Genomic DNA, 20,370 nt, shown 5'->3' on the forward strand with positions numbered 1-20,370 from the left:
AGATGATCCAGAGAAACGTTCTGTTTTTTGTTTGAATTGAAAACATATATTGACATCAAATACTGATTCAAAGTGTACAGTAAAGTATAATGCCAGATGCCATCTTTTTTTTAAATTATGTTTTCCCCTTCACACTCCAATAACCCCTTGACTAATTGCTACCAGCGCTAACGGCGTTCACATGATCCAACTTTGAACACAAATCACATTGCTAATCAAAGACCATCTCCATTTAGCAACGATAAAACAAATCAAAACAAAACAAAAAACAATTGCAACGCATCAGATGATCAGCTCTCAAGCAAAAGGGCCGCTTCCTGATAGTTTCGATATCCCAAAAAACGTAAAGCAGAACTTTACCTCAAACTTGCTGCACTCTGAATGTTGATTCTTCGAATTCATTTTAAAAGTCAGTAAATAAACAGATACATAGGTACATCGATAAATAGATACATTCATTGATAAATAGACACAGAAATAGATACAAAAATAAAGGTGTGAATGCATAAATACATTAATAAATGCATCCATACACAAATACAAAAATACATAAACACACAAAAATAAATACTTATACATATGATATGTAAATAAACAAATACGTAAACACATCAATACATACACACATACACAAATACATAAATACAAAAATACATAAACACACAAAAATAAATACTTATACATATGATATGTAAATAAACACATCAATACATACATACATAAATAAATACACATATAAGGAAAAATACATAAATACATAGATAAATAACCCCAAAAAATAAATGTATAAATGCAAAAATAAATAACCACATAAATAGATGCATAAATGCATAAATAAATTAATAAGTACATAAATACAAAAATACATAAACATACAAAAATAAATAATTCATATGTAAATAAACAAATGCATCAATACATCAATGAATACCTACATACATAAACCAAAATGCATAAATACATAAATAAATAACCATATAAATACATAACTGAATACATGGTGAATTGAGAAGCGGAAAAAAAGCGGGTGTGCGCTAGCTTGCCAAGCATGTGGAAATCTGGCCCCAAATGTTGATGTAAAGGTGACATGTGGAGGAGTAAATGGAATACCAAGGTGACGTGTTGCGCAGATGTTTTTCTGCTCTCAGCGTGACCTCCCGAAAGTCCACTCTCGTCTGCCGAAGCTCAGGAACACGTTGTACTTGATTTTGGGCAAACGTCGCAATCATGTTTAAGGAAGAGCCCCGTAAGATTCCGTCATTCATTTCCATGTAAAGCAGCCTTGGAATATGTTTTCCTTTCCTGTCGTTGGCAGCGGTTTACATCATCCAAAATATGACATCAAATGAAAATACTCACAAGGAGCCTCAATTCACAGTAAAATGCTCACATGACAAATTTGGAACGGCTCTTGTTGAAAGTGTCGTAAAAGCTATTTTTTTCAGTTGTTCGGTCCGAAACGTATTTTATCTCCTGAAACATAGTTTTGATGGTGATTGTGCAGTCTGAATTTCACTATGCCATGTATTCTATGGCAGTGACGCTTTAAAAAAATAACAATAAAAACTCGACAAGTTGCTTAACCTTAACCTTAATTCGTAAATATGACTGTATTCATTTTTCTTTTAGTCTGATGATTTAAAAAAAAAAAAAAAAATATATATATATATATATATATATTTTTTTTTCATTATATTTGTATTTGTATTTTTTATTTTAGATATTTTTATATTATATATACAGAAAGCCATTTTTTTTAAATAGTAAAAAAAATGTTTTTAAGTTGCTATTTAAAACAAAAATGCGGTGTTATGAAGAGCGGATTCTGCACTGGATTCATGGAATTCCTTTTGTGTATTTCCAAGCCGTAAATATTATTTCCAGTGTTATCTGGAGCGCGACAGTTATCTTGACAGTGTGGATCTCTGCAATCCCCCCCCCCTTTTTTTTTTCTTTTTTTTTTGGTTTGGAAGCGGATGGGAAAAAAAACAATCCCCATCATCAGGTTTTAATTTAAATGCTTTTGTGCAATGAGGACGCTCTCAAATGTCAGGGTGTTCACTTTATGGACTTCCACTACTCCAAGAATGCATTTTGGGAAGGAGTTACTACCCGCCGCTCTCCCTCCTCCGCCCCCTTTTCACATCAGGAACAAAATAAAGCAGCATGAAAGAACAATGTCCACATCTGTTCGTCTTTCTTCCCCAATGGTTTCGCCCCCCACCAAAAAAAAAAAGTCCCCAATGCAGTTGTAATCCCGCCCCTGTTTCCTCTCAACAGTCGCACATCAGGAGGAGGGGGTGCGGTTTTGGCCTTTATTTTTTTTTCAGGGGGGTTTGGAGGGGCTCTTTTTTTTTGCACTTCTGTAAACGTCGGTAGGTTTCGAAGACACTCTACTTTTTGCTGTCGTTGAAAAATGGGGAAAGTGAACATCTGGTTGAAAAGGAGTTTTCTCCTTGTGGCAAGTCTGATGGCGGTGAGTGTTGTTTTTTTTGTGTGTCTTATATTTACATGTATGCGCTCGCGGTTTCCATTTTGCAGCATGTCGTTGTTTGCAACTGATTTTTCACTCTACAAGCTCCCCTAAAAAGTGTATTATCATCTATTTTTATGTCTTTTTTTTATTGTCGCAGATCATAGGGGCACTCGTGCTAGCCTTGACGCTATTTAGCCACGGGCAGTACCATGCGGATGAAAAGGTAACGCCTCCTATCTGACAAACTGTCAATCATGGTTTATTTTTTTGTGGAGTCTATGTCATATAGCTATCGAGCTAGCTAGCTATTCGCTATCTAGCTGGCTGGCTATCTAGCTAGGTATCTGTTATAATAATAATAATAAAATAATAATATAATAACAGCAATAATAATAATAATAATAATAATAGTAGTAATAACAATAATAATCACACTAATAATCAGACTAATAATCATACTAATAATAACAACAACAATAATAATGATACATTTTATTTTAAGCGCCTTTCAAAGCTCTCAAGGACACTTTACAGTCACAGACAAGCCTAAATACTATAATCAATAAAATACAATTACAAATAGAATACAATAAATAAAATACAATTATAAATAGAGCTACACAGAAAATGCAATGGGCTGTTGGCTATCGATCGGCTAGCTAGCTAGCTAGCTTTCTATCTATTTGAGTTACTTGCGGGTTGAGTGAACGCTGGCGCGTGTTGCTGCCGCTGCTCACCCACAGAAAAACTTATCATTTGAGAGTTTTGAAAGGCGCTTAGAAATGAAATTTATTATTATTATTATTTCTTTGGGAATGTAATGCATCATATAGCACGCTATTTGGTTGTCATTTAAAGCTTATTTCAGTTTTTTTTAACAGTGGCACATTGACTTATATATAGTAAGTTGTGACAAACAAATGGTCCAAAAAGTGCTGTTAGCTTCATGCTAAAAATTCACAGAATAGCATTGCTGTTGGCCACAATCAAGATACAGTATTATAAATCCAATGGTGCGGCAACACACGTAGCCAGACAATACGCCAAAATACCCAAGAGTCAAAGTGCCCACTGTTTGTTGAATTCATCACTAAAGTATGTTTCCTAATCATGACTATGACAAATGTATTTATTTTTATTGTTTTATTTTTATATTTATTTCTATTTTTTTTCCCCCAATTCCGATTAAATCCTCACGTTAGCTACGTTGACAAAATCCATAGGTGGAGGAAATGATTGTGGGCATCAATGCCATGTACGCTCTCTCCATCACCATGTTGGTTCTCCCCATCATCGGCTTGTACGGTGTGTGCAAAGAGAAGAGATGGGCGCTCATTCTGGTGAGTAAATATACACACACACACACATAATACAGGAATCCCCCATTTCTCACTGCTAATGGGGACTTGAAACCTTCCCGTGATAGGTGAAAAACCACGAAGTAGGTTAATAATAATAGTACATTTCATTTATAAGCGCTCAAATAGATAGAAAGCTAGTCAGCTAATAGATAGCTAGCTAGCCATCCAGATAGCTAATAGATAGCAAATAGATAGCCAGCTACGTAGCAAGCTAGATAGCATTTGAAAACCTAAATTGGATCTTATAATTTGTTATTCATGTCCTTGTATGCCAAAATACTTTTTCATATATACATTTAAAATGATTTTTAAATAGTATATAATTGCAATGAACTCGCTATAAGCCACTGCTCACCTGCAAACAATTATTATTGTTATTATTATTATTATTATTATTATTATTATTATAAGTGGACCGTGAAGTGGGGGAATCACTGTATGTACAGTAGATACAAAAGTGATACATTAGCACCCTCTGGTGGTAACACGGAATATGACATCGAATTGAATCCAGAACATTGTTTCTGAACCGAATTATGAACAGTTAGTTCCCTTACATTCGGGTTTCTGCTGCAATGTGAAAATAGAATGCCAGGAAAAGCCTACTAGAGCATCATAAAGTAATTTGGTGTGATTGAGAGGCATTTTCAACAGATTTTTATTTAAATGGAGTTGTTGATCACTAACACCCAGAATGATTTATGATGGTCTACTTTTTTAAATATCACAAAAAAGGCATTTGGACAGGGGTGTGTAGACTTTTTCTATCCACCGACGGTTTGTCCTTGTCTGTCATTTCTCAGTTCACAGTTGGAATTATCCTGTGCATCCTGTTTGTCCTTTACATGACCGTCCACGTGCTGATCATGCGACCGGTGGTAACGCCTTTACTTTGCTTTCCTCGCCCGTTCTGACGAAACGACGCCGCAAACCGACCGTCCATCTTGTTTCTCCCTTTTGTAGATCATTAAGCTCATGTCCAAATTCTACCTGAGCCTGCAACCGATCAACAGCACCAGCGAGCTGGATGTGAAAATCCTGACGGAAACCCAAATCGAAGTGGGTGACATCATCTAGCGTCAAATACAAAATGGAGGACTTCCTTATCGTCATTTTTACTTCCTAGTTGTTCTGCTGCGGAGTGCAACGCGGTTACGAGGACTGGGGCTACAACATCTCCGAGTCGTGCTTATGCAACGGCGCCACGGAAGACTGCGTAAGTCGTCCGAATAACTTATGTGCTATTAAAAACCCATTCAATTTCACTCGTATGCTAGCATGCGCTACAAAATGCCATCAACGCTAAAGCTAGCGCCCACGCCGCGCTAGTTCTTTGAAAAAACTGATATTTGAATACATCAACGCTCTAACGAACAACGGTATGTATTCTTTATCTTCTGCGAAGAATCTGCCTTTAGCTTAGTGAACATCTTTTGTTGAGCTAGTTCGGTGTTCAAACTCTTTCGTTCGCAATTAGTCTTTTTGATGACGCATGGCAGGGTGATTGAACACACGAAATTAACTAGCTCGCTATCCAGCTATCTGGTCGGCTATCTAGCTGGCTAGCTATTTGCTTTCTGTTAGCTGGCAGGCAGGTTATCTAGCTAGTTATCTGTTAGCTATCTAGCTGGCTGGTTATCTATCTAGCTATCTGTTAGCTCTCTAATAGCTAGATAGCTAGCTAGCTTTCTATCTGGGTTGAGTGAACATTGCCGTGTGTGGTTGCCGCTGCTCACAAATAGAAAACTTATCAGTGACTGAAAAGTGATCCTTGAGAGGTTTGAAAGGCGCTTTTAAATGAAATGTATTATTATTATGATTGTTATTATTCGGAGTTGTTGTCATTTACAGGTGGCCGCCCCCAGGAACAGCAGCTTGTTTCAGCTCACGGAGGGCACGCCAGTCATGATTTATAAAGAAGTATGATTTTAATGATTTTATTGATATATATATATATATATATATATATATATATATATATATATATATATATATATATATATATATATAACACAGAGCTGCACATGAAAATAGATCGGCAGACTAACAGAGGGAGAGAGTGAGAAAATGGATAGAAATCAGTGACATTCAACTGCAAGGTTAAAGTATCCCATCAATCAGGCTCCACAAATAACCCGCACAAGCCATCAGTTCAATTTGGAATGAAAAGACAAGCAAGCGAACCAGCTATTAATGAAGTTTCTAGTTTGTCTGCTTGCATATAAATAAAACGACTTTATTATATAGTACAGTTTATTTCTTTAATTACAATACCATAGCACATTTATTATACAAAAATAAGGTATATTTTGTGTAGTTTTAACAGTTATTTAGTTGAAAATGATGTTTTATGGGGACCTGGGAACGGATTATTCTCATTTTAATGGTTTCCTATGGGAAATTAATGTTTGGAATACACACTTTTTGCCTGACACACCCTTTCTGGGACCCAATTAAGTTTGTAAGCCAGGGTGTCACTGTACGTAGTACGTATCGTATCGTAACGTGTGTTATTTTTTTGCAGCCATGTCTTCCGAAACTGATTTCGCATTTAAACACCGCCATTAACACCGTGGTGGGCGTGTCAATGGGCCTGACTTCACTTTGGGTACGATTCCGCCGGATGTCGTCAATGCTATCAAGCTAGCGACCGTCGACTTTGAAACCTCTGCGTTTTTGTCTTATTTTCCGTCCTCCCTCACCCTCAGGTGTTATCCTGCTTGCTGAGCATCACCATTTTGTGTCAACTGAAAGAAAAAAAGGACACGGTGGTGGTGGCGTACAGTCGAGAGGCTAAAACGGGCAACTATGCCGTCCTGGCCGAACCGGCTGAGCTCACCTGATCGTCAGGAAGTATCTGTGTGGCAGGAATGATTCACGTCCATTCTGAGGAATCGGAGCTTAACGTCAGCAAATTAGGCGTACTTTGATTCGTGAATGGGTTGTGTGCAATTGGGTGTAAGTAGGGGATTTCGCCACTGTTTTTTTTGCGTACAAGGAATTCCGTCATGTTTTCACTGTGATGTTTAGGTTGTTTACTGTCGTTATTTTTTCAAATTGACTTGTGCAATAAAATGATCGGGATTTTATTGAGGCACTTAGGTGAATTCAAGCTCCACTATTAGTATTATTATAATTTACATATTTTTTGTTTTGTTTGTAATTAAGATGTGATTTTTTTCTGGGTTGAGATACTGTAATGTTTTTCATCTATCATAATTTACAAAATGAGTACATTTTGGGAAAGAACATACATTATGTGAGTATTATCAATATTTTACCATATAAGTATGAATGTGTGTCTTTAAAAAATGAATAATTATTAAATATTTCCACTATTTTCGATTAATCTTGTCTAATAAAAACCGGAAATGATAGGCAGTGCTTCAAGGGTGCAATAGAGGGCGCTGTCAAATCAGACCCCAGTAAGCAATGTTCCTCCACGGTCACCATAGAAGAAGTCAAACAGGAAGTGAGAACCTTCGTTGCTTGTGGTTGACTTTGGAGCTTTGAAAAGTTTCTTTAAACTGTTTATTTAAGCACCAATTGATTTGGTTTCATCATGTAATATATATTTTAGAAAGGTTGTTATGAATTTATTTGCTTTCCATTATTTACAATCGAGTAGATGACATAACCGGTGTTGGTCTGACGCACTTCCGGGGAGAGGGAACCCAAACATCTCTCGAAAATAAAAATGCATCTAGCATATACATGGTTGGCTTCTAAGTGCACACACCTCAAACGAAATGGATTTCATAAATAATAAGCGTTTGCAAAATCAAACTTTACGACTCAATGAATGTGCTTTTCGACAAACTGAGTGTGTGCACAATGTGCGTTTAACATTCATTTCAGTGTACAGTACTTCTGTATCGCCATTCAAACCTGTAGCTGTCATAACATTGCAAACGCTGCTACATACGTAAGGTGTCGGTTACATACATTTCGACAACATATTCATACCTGCCTGTCTGGGTATGTTGAAATGTCATTCCCCCAGTGCATGCTGGGATAATATGCTGATAAGTTAATCATACAGATCATAATTGTACATGATACATGTGGAAATACGACCATCGTTTATAGTCAAAATGCATGTGGGTTATGCGTCAGGTCTACGTGCATTTTAAGTGATGGTCTGGTTATTAATGGTATGCAGCATATTGTGTTTTTAAATGTGCAAATTAAAAAAAAAGTTCGCTCCCTTATGACTAGAAGGCACCGGGGACGTAGCGGTTGGAGTGGAGCAGGGCCATGAATTCCTGTTTGCGCTTCATTTGCACCGTCAGCTTTAAACTCATCACCAGGAGAACCGCCTGAAAAAAAGTATTGGAAATTAATTCTTGAATGGTGATGCAACGTGATAGGGGGTGGGGGTGAGGGGAGGACCTACCCAGAATACTCCACTTCCAAATTTAATTCCCATGGCCAATGAGAATGCTCGCTTCAATGCCGACACATAGATTGGTAGGCACGCCTATGAATTGAACACAGTAATAAAAATAAAATCTAAATCAATACATAAATGTGGGGGCGAAATATTATTTTCACCTCTTGATAAACGTATTGGTTCTTTGGAGCCCCCAAAGTGGCGCTGCCTCGCAGTCGTATCTAATGAAGGAAAAATAATGATCATGAATAGCAGTACTTCCAGACAGCCACAAGAGGTCGCTGTGTAATCAAGCCCAAGCGCTTAATGAACTTCCACAGACACTAACGAAGAAGTTAACCAGGAAGCGAAAATGTTTGTTACATTTGTTTGACTTTTGAGCTCCGAATAGTTTCTTTTAAAATGTTTCTTTTTTTACTAGGAATTGAGAATTTCCACGCACAGGTGATAAATATGTGTTATTTGTGACTTTTGTACATTTTTGAATGCGATTTATGTTGATGAATTGAGTTTTAAATGGGAACTGAACGGATTATTCACGTTTTTAAAACGTTCAATTTACTTCAATACGTCATATTTTTTCGTAACTAAACTATTTTTTAAATTTGTGAGCTTTCATTTATGTATTTCTTAATTTCGAAGTGCTAATTATGCTGTTTCATTGTCACATTTCGACATTTTCTCTTTTTTAAATGGGGTAAATAGTCGTCATTTTGAACCACGTTAAATATTCAGAATTATGAAAAATATAGTCATGTCATTCCTAATATTTAATCAGTTTATATTCCAGCTGAGCATGCAACTGAGAAAATGCACCTCAATTTAAATGTTATTTCAATTTGCAGGCCTGCATGTCGTACAGTATATACATTAGTGCACTGTGCGTCTCTTAAAGAGATACTCACACATTTCCCCGGCGACTGACAATGACAAGAAACAGGCATGGCTGTACCCCAATCTTTGTAGCCTTCAATGAGACCGCAGCATTTAAACTGGTAAGCACACACACAATACACACCCTTGAATTGTCAAAATATGACTATGCTGTGTCGATGACGAACGGCGTACGCTTACATGCGCTTGAATACTGTGAAGCAAAGTTCTGTTGACTTTGCTGGTGGCACTCAAAGGCATCATGGAGAGTAACTTGGACTCTTCTCTTGCTACCCCCGTCTAAACAGAGAGCCTTTTTAATCAGATTGTATAATAAAATGCGCAATTGTGTACGTCACCTACCTCATAAATGTCTTGGTAGCTTAGCGCTGTTTTCACAATGATTGTTTGACTGGCTGCTGCCATCCCGGCTGCAAACTGCACACAGTCAGTTGGAAAATTAAAAATGTAAAAAATAATGCTCATTGATAGCCCACATTTGTAATATGTAAAGTAAATAATCCAATTACCAGAATCAAACACCACCTCCTTCCCGTGCATGCTCCGAACACGCCAAGTACGGATAGCAGCAGGCAAGTTATCTCCAAGATGTACAAAATCACCACAGACGCGTTTGACACCAGCTGGGTAGATAAATAATACATTTAGAGATTTATAGAAGCACTCGAAAAAATCAAAAATGACACTTTATCTTAAGATAATATTAAAAAAAATGTTATCCTTTCAATTTAACATAGCAAGCATTGTTTGGCTGAACTGGATTTTATAGTAGTAGTAATAAATGAGCCTTATTGAAGCGTCTTATATCAATACAAAATATATAGAATCCATAATGGCTTCCGTCATTCGCTCGGAATTAGTTCAGAGTATTCACTTGGTCATGGCGAGGTCATTAAATGGTCGAGGTGAAAGTTGATGGTCGCGCCTACGTGACGCCATGATCATTCCCTGCCTCGCTCAAGGACACGCCAGTGGACGAGAGACGCTCCGCCCTTCCAACCATAAAACACTTAAGGGGGGGGGGGGGTCCCACCTGGCCCGCTTGCAAGAGGTCTCGGTGGCCCACCGCCGTCATGGTCAGCATGAAGGAACACAGAGCCTTGGGGGAGGTAACAAGGAATACTATCAGAATGAAGCGAAATCTCATTGGTTCTCAATGCTTATTATTTAAAAGACCATTGCATGCTTGTTTTATGATGGCATTTTGCAAAACAAAACAAAAAATAAAGAAAAATGTTGAAAATATTGATATATGTATAAATTAAAATATACATTTATAAATATTAATAAACAAAACTCGATATAAAATACATTTTTAGGATGCCATTTTGCAAAAAAAAACCTAACAAACAAAAAAATATTAAAAAAATATTGATACATATGTAAATTAAAATATATATTTATAAATATTGATACAAAATTAAAACGTTATAAAAAATTACATTTTTATGACGCCATTTTGCAAAAAATATGTATATTTATAATATATAAATATTTTTAAAATATATAAAAATGTTTACAAATATATATATATATATATATATATATAAAGTAAAATATATATTTATAAATATTAATAAATTAAAAATACATCTATAACAAATACATTCATATAATGTACATAATGTAATGATACATATAATTCATATATAGTAATTAATAATAAATAATATAGAATATTATTCATATATATGCATATATATAAAATTAAAAAACTATTTTAAAAATAGATATACGTACATGTACATTTAATATATATAAACATCTGTGATTCTTTAAGTGCGGGCACCCTCTAGTGGTTAATGTAGTTACTGCATTAGAGCTGAGTTGCATTTAACTTTTATGCACATTCCGGTTGTGGTTTTATTCGCTTATGCACTATGCAAATTAACCGATAAATTTAAAATAATTTCTCATTTTGAAAGAAACAATTTACCCCCCAAAAAATCGCTTCAATGTAGTTGTTTTAGCCTTCGTGGTAGCACCTTTAAAAAATGTGCATTCTGATGGATGGCCTCCACGTGACGTCACCCGTCATTTCTATTCGAGTCCAGCCCGCAAATGTTAACCCCCCCCCCCCCCCCAATATCAAATAATGACAGTAGCTGTACCCAAAGCGACACTTTTGGCCCAAGTTACATAAATTCATCCCTGGTTTTTACGCCTACCTACCGTGTTGACGCCGCAGGCGAAAATGAACGGCCTCTTCAGGCTGGTTTTATCCGCCACCACGACCACCGCGTTCCGCTGCATGTCGCCCCCGCCGCACACCCACAGTTTCGACAACGCCCCGAAAGCACACGGGAGAAGGAGAACGGGCAAAGATGCGTGTTGGTGATGTTTCGGACGGAACGGCATCCGAGCGCGTGCGTGGGATTCGGGAGGGGGGGGGGGTGCATGGACGTCACGGCGATGCGCTGGATGTTGCTGCATCCGCGGTGGAATGGACCGCGTGACGTAACCGAGAGGGGCTCCGGTGTTTTTTTCTCTTTGAAATCTCAGTTTTGAAAAAGAGTGCCTGTAATTATTGGACTTGGTCGTCAAAAATGGATGATTGTTTCTATCTTTATGCTCGCTAATAGTTTTTGTGTATCCATTGTATCGTTTTAAAATTAACCGTGTGATTTATTAGTTGTAGTTTTTTTTCTTTTAAATTGGTATTGAGATTTTATATTTGTCATGCATATAAAAAAAGCTTCACATTGTTTTTATGTTTGAGCTATCTATCTCGCTAGCTACCTGGCTATCTATTTGTTATTTATTAGCTAACTATTAGCTATCTGTTAGCAGGCTGGATGGCTGACTATCGAGCTAGCTATTCAGTAGCTGTCAGGCTATCTGGATAGGTGTGTAGCTAGCTATCTCTTAGCTATGTGGAACATCTGGCTATCTATCTAGGTAGCTATCCACTAGCTGGTTGTCCTTGAACCCGCAACCCCACAATATTCCTTCAGTTGAGCAAAAAGTTGATTTTCAAATTCACCACCCTGATCATGGTGAATTCGAAGGGGGAACCCAAACTTTAAAGCATAGTCATTAAAGATTTTGTCTGCCGCTGTTTTGCCAGCTTTGGACGTTGTAGCATAAACTTGAGCGAAACGTGTAAAATGGTCTACTAGCACAAGCACGTATTCATAACCACCCTTACATTTGTCAAGATGCAAAAAGTCAACGGAGACAAGTTCAAAAGGCTGAGTAGTCACAATATTAGTAAGAGGGGCTCTGGTCTCACGGTTGGGCTTTTTGTGTTTTAGGCACACACACTCTCTCAGTACATAGTCCTCTATTTCTTTTTGCATAAAGGGCCAGTAAAAACGATCCCTTACAAGGGAAAGAGTCCTTTCTACACCATGGTGGCCCATTTCATCATGCAGCTCTTTTAACACTGTCACCTTGTGTTTTTCAGGAAGCAGTAGTTGGGTTCTGTTTGCCGTTTTTCTGTACAAAACACCTCTGTCATTAAAGTGTAGCTTGTCCCATTCCCTCACAAGACAAACAACTTGAGGACAATGCTTTCTTAGTTCAGTACCTAGCGGTTTCGTCTCCGCCAGTTTGTATCTAATAATATGTCCTATAATGGGGTCAGTCTCTTGATCTAGCTTGATCTGTCCAACAGTCAATGGGGCTATCGGTGTGTTTAGTGACACCTCGGCACACATAGCTGAGATTCCCATAGACCAAGCTGCACTAGACTCGTTCTGTTGGTCAACCGCTTGTACGGCAGCACTCACAGCATCATATGACATTTCTTTTGTACATCCTTCCATATATGTTACCATATCAAGGGGCATCCTAGATAAACTGTCTGCATCAACATTTTCCTTACCGGGACGATATTTAACAGTAAAATTAAAATCAGAAAGTTCTGCGACCCACCTGCACCCAGTTGCATTTAACTTAGCAGTCGACAGTACATACGTGAGTGGATTATTGTCACTATACACAGTGAAGAATGGTGCATAGTACAAATAATCACGAAACTTGTCTGTGATCGCCCACTTAAGCGCCAAAAATTCCAACTTGCCCGAGTGTAAATTATAATTCTTCTCAGCTGCAGTTAATGTCCGAGAGCCATAGGCTATCACGCGAAGTTTGCCATTTTGTCTTTGGTACAACACAGCACCTAAACCCCGGTTAGAGGCATCTGTATGCAAAATGAAAGGATGCGCGAAGTCAGGAAAACCTAAAACTGGTGGTTGAACTAAACAGTCTATTAGCTGCTCTAACACTGACTGATGCTCATCACTCCACTCAATACGTGTGTTGGAAGACACACTGTTATGTCTCACTTTCCATTTTTGTCTTTGATGCTGCTGAGTCTCAACATTCAGAGGGGCTTTAAGCAAAGCATACAAGGGACTAGCGATACAAGAGAAATCTTTGATGTATTGCCTATAATAGCTTAATAGTCCCAAAATGGCTCGAAGCTCACCGACAGTGCCTGGCTGCTTGTTTTTCAGGGCACGCACTGCTGCTGTATCTGCCGGGTCCATTCTGCTCCCCTCAGCAGAGACAATCCTGCCGAGGTACCTCACTTCCGGCTTAAAGAGGTCACACTTTCGGGCTTTGAGTTTTATTCCATTTTCCCTGAGACGTCGCAACACTCGTCTGACGTCCTCAACGTGGTTGTCAAATGTCCCGCTGAAAACAAGAATGTCATCAAGATAGGGGACACATATTTCGTCCCGTAACCCCTCCAGACATTGTTCCATACACCGCTGGAACGCTGCTGGTGCATTCATGAGTCCAAACGGAATTCGAATCCATTCATAAAGGCCCCAAGGGGTCACGAAGGCAGTCAGGTGTCGGCTCCCTTTGGACATGAACCCCTGGTGGTATGCTTTGCCTTGGTCCAGCAGCGAGAAGATGGTGTTACCCCCAAGGCTATCCACCACGTCCTGTACCCGTGGGATGGGGTGCCGGTCAGGGTGTGTTTTCCGGTTCAGCTCTCTGTAATCAATACATAAGCGCAGTGTACCATCTTTTTTCCTGACACAGACGACAGGGGATGAGTAGGAGGAAGTGGACTTTTCCACCCACCCCTGCGCTATCAAGTCCTGTAAATAGTCTTTCACCTCTCTGTACATTGGCTTTGGGACAGACATATATGTCTTTGAAACAGGCTCAGTGTCTTTCAACAAAATGTCCATTTGTAGGTTTTCCACACACCCTATGTCGTCGTCCGATTTTGAAAATGATGCCGATTCCTCTCTCAACATCTGCTGAACGGTCTTTCTTTTATCTTCGTCCAAATGAGAAAGGTCAATTGGGGGGTCCCACTGCTCACTGAGAGCGGTGGTGGTATTCTGGACATGGACCTCATTGACAACCACTGAAGGAAGGTCCCTTTTAAATATGTTAAGTGGGTAGACAGACCCTACCGACTGCACTGTACCAATAATAGCCTTTACTGGAAACCTAATATCATGATTAGTAGGGTTCTGGACACTAACAACTATCCTAGGGATGGAACCTGCCTTAACTGAGACCAACGAGTCACAAAGCTCGAGGCCATCTGGCCACTGTGGGTTTTCACTTGGCTCAAAAACCAATGTAACATCTTCCTTAAAGGGCTTAGCCTGTACTTTGCATGGAATAATAAGTGAGCTATGCCTGGCTATAGTGAATCTCTCATTTGTTGTTTTTACACGGTACTCATGTGCTTGTCCCAGACTAACTGCTTTTATGAAAGTGGCAGCTTTATTGCGCTTAAGGTGGGGAAAAGCTAGTCTAACCGATTTCAAGAGCTTTTCTGTATCCCCTGTTTGTGACTCATTAGAGAGGCTATCTAACACAAGACGCTCAATGACATTAAACCCTATGATAGGACACTGTTGCTGGTCACCTTTTAGTACTAATACTGGTACAAGTAGCCCTGGATCATTAGCACCAAGTTTAAATGATATCTCAAGCCATCCTACATAAGGCATATCCGTTCCATTAGCTGCCACAATATTGAGAGTGTTATCAGGGTCAATAAGTTCATTCACATTTTTCAATGACACGTCAGGTAAGTTTGTTTGTTTCCATAACTCATCTACAGCACACACCTGGGACCCCGAGTCCCAGAGTGCTTCAACCTTTTTGTTACCCAAAAAGCACCGAATAAGACATTTCTTTCCCACTAACTCCCTGACCGAAGGTAATTTGCCACACTGGTTCTTATCTGTACGCTCGACAAATGACTGCTTATGTCTCTTCTGAACGGGGCCACGTGTGTGGGGCTTACATTCCATTTTCATAGCACCACTGTAACACTGGGACCTATCTGTCTCTGTGGTCACACCATGTCCCACTGGAGTAACCCTTTCTAGTTTAAAGCATGGTTCCTAGCTGAGTTCTGTGCTTTGCAGCCTGCTCTGAAATGTTCACTACTTCCACATTTAAAACAGTGCTGACAATATTCTTCACCTGTCTGAATACAAGAATAACACCTGGGCTGAGGGCGACGGGGCATGTAGTACTGCGGAGGGGCGAACCGCTGCTGGAACTGTGCTGCCCCCCTCATCGGCCTGGGCCCTGGTGCTGGGTGGTACTGCTGAAGAGCTGATGGGGAGTGCTGGGTGTAGTAGTGCCTGGCTGGTGGATCTACCTGATATTGTGAAGGTGGAGTGAAGGCGACCTGTTCAGGGTAGTGGTCAGGCAGGCGTTCAGGTCCTCCGCTGGTGGGCTGAGAAGTGGCTGTTGGTTTCTGAATAGTCTCTTTGATCTGGGACACTTCTGCACGCAGCTCTTTTAACAGCATCATCTCTGACCTCATCTCTTTGATCTCTGAAAGGAGTTCATTCGGCACAGTAACAGTATTCTGCTTTAAGACTGTCTTCTTCCCAATCGGCACTGGTGTGTCATCTACCTGGACAGTGTTCAGCGTTGTCACCCGTGCAGCAGCATTTTTCTTTTTTTCCTGTCGCTCTTTTTCATTTGCACATGCCATGTTTAATTTTTCTAACAGTACTTCATCTGATGTGGTGGTTAGCAGGAGGAAAGGTTGCATGTCACTCTTTACATTGTCACTCTGTAACCCCGTCAGAACTGTGTGCAGGAATAAACTCTGGACCAACGTGGGATCATACTTCACCTCTGATTCAGCTTCTTGAGATGCAAAAAGAATCCTTTGACGAAGATCCATTGCACGCAGTAGAAATTTCTGTGGGGACTCTTTATTAGTCTGCACTTCCGATGAGAGCTGCTTGTACAACTCAGTGGCTCCTCTCTCTTGATAGTGAGATCGGAGAATCCTTCGTAAAGAAGTTAGGGTAAGATTTTCTTTCCCTTCGAGGTAGCTTCTCAACTGCAGACCTGGTGTTATGGCACGAACCACTGCATCGATGATCTCATCCCCCTGGTAGCCTTTACTGAGCCCACTTTCTATCTGTCTGACCAAATTAGGAAATGTGAGTTTATCTTTTTGTCCGATCTGGCTAGCTGTGTAGCTAGATATCTATTAGCTAAATGGCACATCCGGCTATATATCATTCACTCTATATAAGCTATCTATTGACAATCTATGAGCTGGCTGGCTAATTTTTTGTCTATTTGAGTTACTTCCTGGTTGAGTGAATGCTGGCGCATATGGCTGCCGCTGCTCACCCACAGAAAAACTGATCCTGTGACTGTAAAGTGACCTTGACAGTTTTTAAAGGCGCTTAGAAATGAAATGTATTATAATTATTATATGTGTTCGGCCATTTTGCGAAAATATGTTATGACCTTGTGTAATGGTTGTCCGTGTCTAAATAATCTATTAATGTAGAATTTTGAGATATTGCAAATGTATACAATCAACTGTCATACATGACATATACTGTACTGTATTGAGGTTTGGGATGGATGAACTTCATTTCCCACAATCCCACAGTCTTAAAGAAACAGTCACATTGTATTCTGTAGAACAGGTAAGGCGGGATTGTATTGTTTCAGGTGCTAGGAAGCGAGTGTGACAGAGGGGAGGGAAACACCGAAGTAGCAACAATGGGCTGATTGTACTTTTGCGGAAAGGAAAGTAAAATAATAGCATTTGGATAAGACGGCAAACTTCATTGCGGAAGGGGGAAAAATTGTCTCTAGGTCTCTGAATGCAAAGAAATACTGTCAAGCGGATTGACTCCGGAAACCCGGGAATTCAAAGATGTGTTTTTTGATCCGGTTGTCCTTGAAGAGGCTTGACGAGAGGGACGCAAAAATAGATAGTAACTATGGAAATCGCGAAGAAAATGTGAAAAATGTGACCTTTGGAGTGGAATCATTTGACACCTTGACAAAACAATCGTCAGGAACCGGTCGGACTGGATCCATACGGACACGTTTGCTGTAATTTACCCTGAGACATATTTGATTCTGCAAATTGACTTTTATCCAACATCACTCGGCATCCCCGCAGACCAAGAATTGGGTCCACCAAGCGCTACCGTCCACCCTTTCCCCTTCCTTCCTCCTCAATACAAAGTTCCTCCAGGATGCAGAACCCAGGAACGGAACATGACGACTCCTTCGACTACCTTTTTAAGATCATCCTCATCGGAGATTCCAACGTAGGGAAAACCTGCGTAGTCCAGAACTTCAAGTCGGGACTTTTTTCGGAGAAGCAGCAGAACACCATTGGAGTGGATTTCACTGTGCGTACTTTGGATATTGAAGGCAAGAAAGTCAAGGTCAGTAAGCATATTGATTTCCGTTTATGAAGCTATCATGAGGTTTAATTTTTAATTAATTCAAGATAAAGTCTCGGGCAAAAAAAGCGCAAAACCAATCAAATTCAAAATGGTTGAGCTTTATTTACAAGGTAGCTTTTGGGCTAGGTGCCCAAAACAAGCTCAACGGGCAACTGGAACCGAGAACCAGTTCTTCAGGTTCCTTCGGTGTGGCGCCTCGGTAACAGAACCGTTGATAAGTCGATGAGCTGAATCAGGATTGGTTCGTCGGAAAGCTAACACGGTGTTCAAAGTATATTTGTCAACTAGCTAATTATGACAAAGTTGATTGTTTTACTTGCTTTGACTTGCTAGCTTAAAACTGAAATGCTAGCAATGTATGATGGCATTGAACCGACTCGTTTAACAACAAGCACTAGTGATGCTATTTACAACAAGATGCTTTGTAATGATAGCTTGAAATCCTCTAGCGTAACGCTAGCTCATGATGGGAAACATTAGCAAGCTAACAAATAGCATTGCACTTGATCCATCTAGCTAATGTTCTAACTTTCTAGCTAGCTAGTTCTCTGTGTATCATGGCCCTCATGGGACTTCATCAAAGTACCAATGGTCCTAATCTGCTAGCTTGAAGATGAGATGCTAGCACTGTATAGTGGGACTGAACTCAACTTGTTCAGTAACAAGCCGTTACTATGCTAAATGATGTTGGATTGACTAACTTTCTAGCTAGCTAGTTCTCTGTGTTTCATGGCCCTCATGGGACGTCACCAAACCCTCCATGCTCCTTACCTAGCTAGCGACGTAACTATCTTGCTAGCTATCTCTTTGTATGTAACGTGGCCTGACAAAAACGTGTTCGCCTTTCCCTGCTGTAGATGCGACAGAAAATGTGCAACGGCGGAAGGTCACCATGGCGCTTGTTGCTACACGAATGTAATTTGTTATACGCTGTGTGTGTGGATGATTAACATTCATGCTAACATTCATGCTAGCTGTATTAATTGTGGATGATGATCATTCATGCTAGCTAGCTGTATTAACTGTGGATGATAAACACACATGTTAACATTCATGCAAGCTGTATTAATTATGGATGATAAACATTCATGCTAACATTCATTCTAGCTGTTTTAATTGCATGTTTTAGTGTGAAACAAAATACTTCATCATATTGACTGCAGTGCAGGAATCGAATTGATTCAAATTATGTTGAACAGATGCAAGTGTGGGACACGGCGGGTCAGGAACGCTTCCGGACCATCACTCAGAGCTACTACCGCAGCGCTCACGGCGCCATGATCACTTATGACATCACGCGACGCACTACTTTTGAGTCGGTGAGCGACTGGATACACGAGGTGGAGCTCTACGGGGCGGCTAACGTGGTGCTGGTTCTCATTGGTGGGTGCACAGTTTGACATATTTCGATCATGGCGTTGTTGTGAAATGTGTTTACAAATGTTTTATGCATATTTGGTTGGAAATGTATATGCTGCAATTGGCTATCCAAAAGTTTTAGCGTTGCTTTTAAATGCCATAAATTGGTGGCAAAACATTACTTTTTTATTTGAAAGGTCTGTAGCATGACTAAATGAAGCTCCTCCACTTATTTTAACATAGTTCTTCGACACCAAGGAACAATTATAATAATTGTGAGCTATCTTGATAACTATCTATTAGCTATCTATTACTTGTCTTGTGCCTGTAAAGTGACGTTGAGTTTCAAAGGCGCTTATAAATTGTATGTATTATTATTACGTCTGTAAGCTCTCAGTCGTACAGGAGTGGTCCATCGATATTATTATTCGCTCTCTTTTATCTATCTAGCTAGTTAGTTTTTTGTCTATTTGAGTAACTTCCGGTTTGAGTGAACGCCGGCGCGTGTGGCTGCCGCTGCTCACCCACAGAAGAACTTATCCTGTGACTGTAAATGAAATGTATTATTATTTTTTATGTGTATTATATATGTCATATGAATGTCTCCGTCCACCCAGGTAACAAATGTGACTTAGAAGAAGAACGTGACGTTCTGTTTGAAGAAGCCTGCATTATGGCAAAAGAAAGGGGTGCACTTGCTGCCCTGGAAACATCTGCCAAGGTGAAAAATTAAAAAATACTGACAAACATATTAATAAAACACAGTCGGAAAAGTGTACCGGTACATGGCAATGTTCCATATTTGTCTCTCCAGGAAAGTCAGAATGTGGAGGAGAGCTTCATGTTGATGGCCAAAGAGCTTCTCTCTCGTAACGGCCTTCAGGTCCAGCAAGATGAACTGGAAAGATTTGGAAGGCCCCAATTACTCCTCAGGACTAATTCCCGTCCGGTGAACGGCAGCGTGGGGGCCTTCACGTCGTCCGATAAGAAGTCGTGTTGTTGACGATGGAATGACTAATGGATACCCATCAACAAGACAATAAGAATGAATCAGAGTGATTGATGAAGATTTGAAGAATTAATCCAGAGACTTTACATAATTCTTCCTTTTATGATCATTATTGATTTTTGTTTGTTTGTTTGTGATCAAATTTTGCATTTTATTAAACGTCTACCAAAATCTGCACTTGTGATGATTTTAATCGCAAAGATTCA

General features: G+C 39.5%; 4 protein-coding genes across 5 annotated transcripts in view; 3 read left to right on the forward strand and 1 right to left on the reverse strand.

The window, feature by feature from the left end:
* Nucleotides 1-2,278: 2,278 nt before the first annotated feature.
* Nucleotides 2,279-6,931, forward strand: LOC148881553 (tetraspanin-8-like). The gene is made up of 9 exons (XM_088988526.1): nucleotides 2,279-2,476; nucleotides 2,634-2,699; nucleotides 3,700-3,816; nucleotides 4,641-4,715; nucleotides 4,801-4,896; nucleotides 4,964-5,053; nucleotides 5,689-5,757; nucleotides 6,362-6,445; nucleotides 6,546-6,931. The coding sequence occupies exons 1-9, from the start codon at nucleotides 2,417-2,419 to the stop codon at nucleotides 6,678-6,680; spliced, it is 792 nt and encodes a 263-aa protein (XP_088844652.1). The 5' UTR covers nucleotides 2,279-2,416; the 3' UTR covers nucleotides 6,681-6,931.
* A 147-nt stretch (nucleotides 6,932-7,078) lies between these two features.
* On the reverse strand, nucleotides 7,079-12,034 carry LOC148881554 (tetraspanin-8-like). The gene is made up of 9 exons (XM_088988525.1): nucleotides 11,297-12,034; nucleotides 10,158-10,223; nucleotides 9,634-9,747; nucleotides 9,467-9,541; nucleotides 9,305-9,403; nucleotides 9,136-9,222; nucleotides 8,392-8,451; nucleotides 8,234-8,317; nucleotides 7,079-8,156 (listed from the first exon to the last, which is right to left on the reverse strand). The coding sequence occupies exons 1-9, from the start codon at nucleotides 11,555-11,557 to the stop codon at nucleotides 8,052-8,054; spliced, it is 951 nt and encodes a 316-aa protein (XP_088844651.1). The 5' UTR covers nucleotides 11,558-12,034; the 3' UTR covers nucleotides 7,079-8,051.
* Nucleotides 8,575-20,370, forward strand: part of ccdc146 (coiled-coil domain containing 146) — a 67,318-nt gene continuing 55,522 nt past the window's right edge. For both annotated transcript variants that reach the window (XM_088988518.1, XM_088988520.1), the window contains exons 1-2: nucleotides 8,575-8,674; nucleotides 9,076-9,225. The gene's annotated coding sequence lies outside the window, so the exon portion shown is untranslated. The remainder of the gene's footprint in view (nucleotides 8,675-9,075; nucleotides 9,226-20,370) is intronic.
* On the forward strand, nucleotides 17,047-20,339 carry LOC148881556 (ras-related protein Rab-19-like). Its single transcript, XM_088989039.1, has 4 exons — nucleotides 17,047-17,775; nucleotides 18,996-19,179; nucleotides 19,773-19,876; nucleotides 19,970-20,339. The coding sequence occupies exons 1-4, from the start codon at nucleotides 17,581-17,583 to the stop codon at nucleotides 20,156-20,158; spliced, it is 672 nt and encodes a 223-aa protein (XP_088845165.1). The 5' UTR covers nucleotides 17,047-17,580; the 3' UTR covers nucleotides 20,159-20,339.

Source organism: Hippocampus bargibanti, linkage group LG22 (assembly GCF_051943395.1).
Source record: "Hippocampus bargibanti isolate YZ-2025 linkage group LG22, ASM5194339v1, whole genome shotgun sequence".
Classification (NCBI taxonomy): domain Eukaryota; kingdom Metazoa; phylum Chordata; class Actinopteri; order Syngnathiformes; family Syngnathidae; genus Hippocampus; species Hippocampus bargibanti.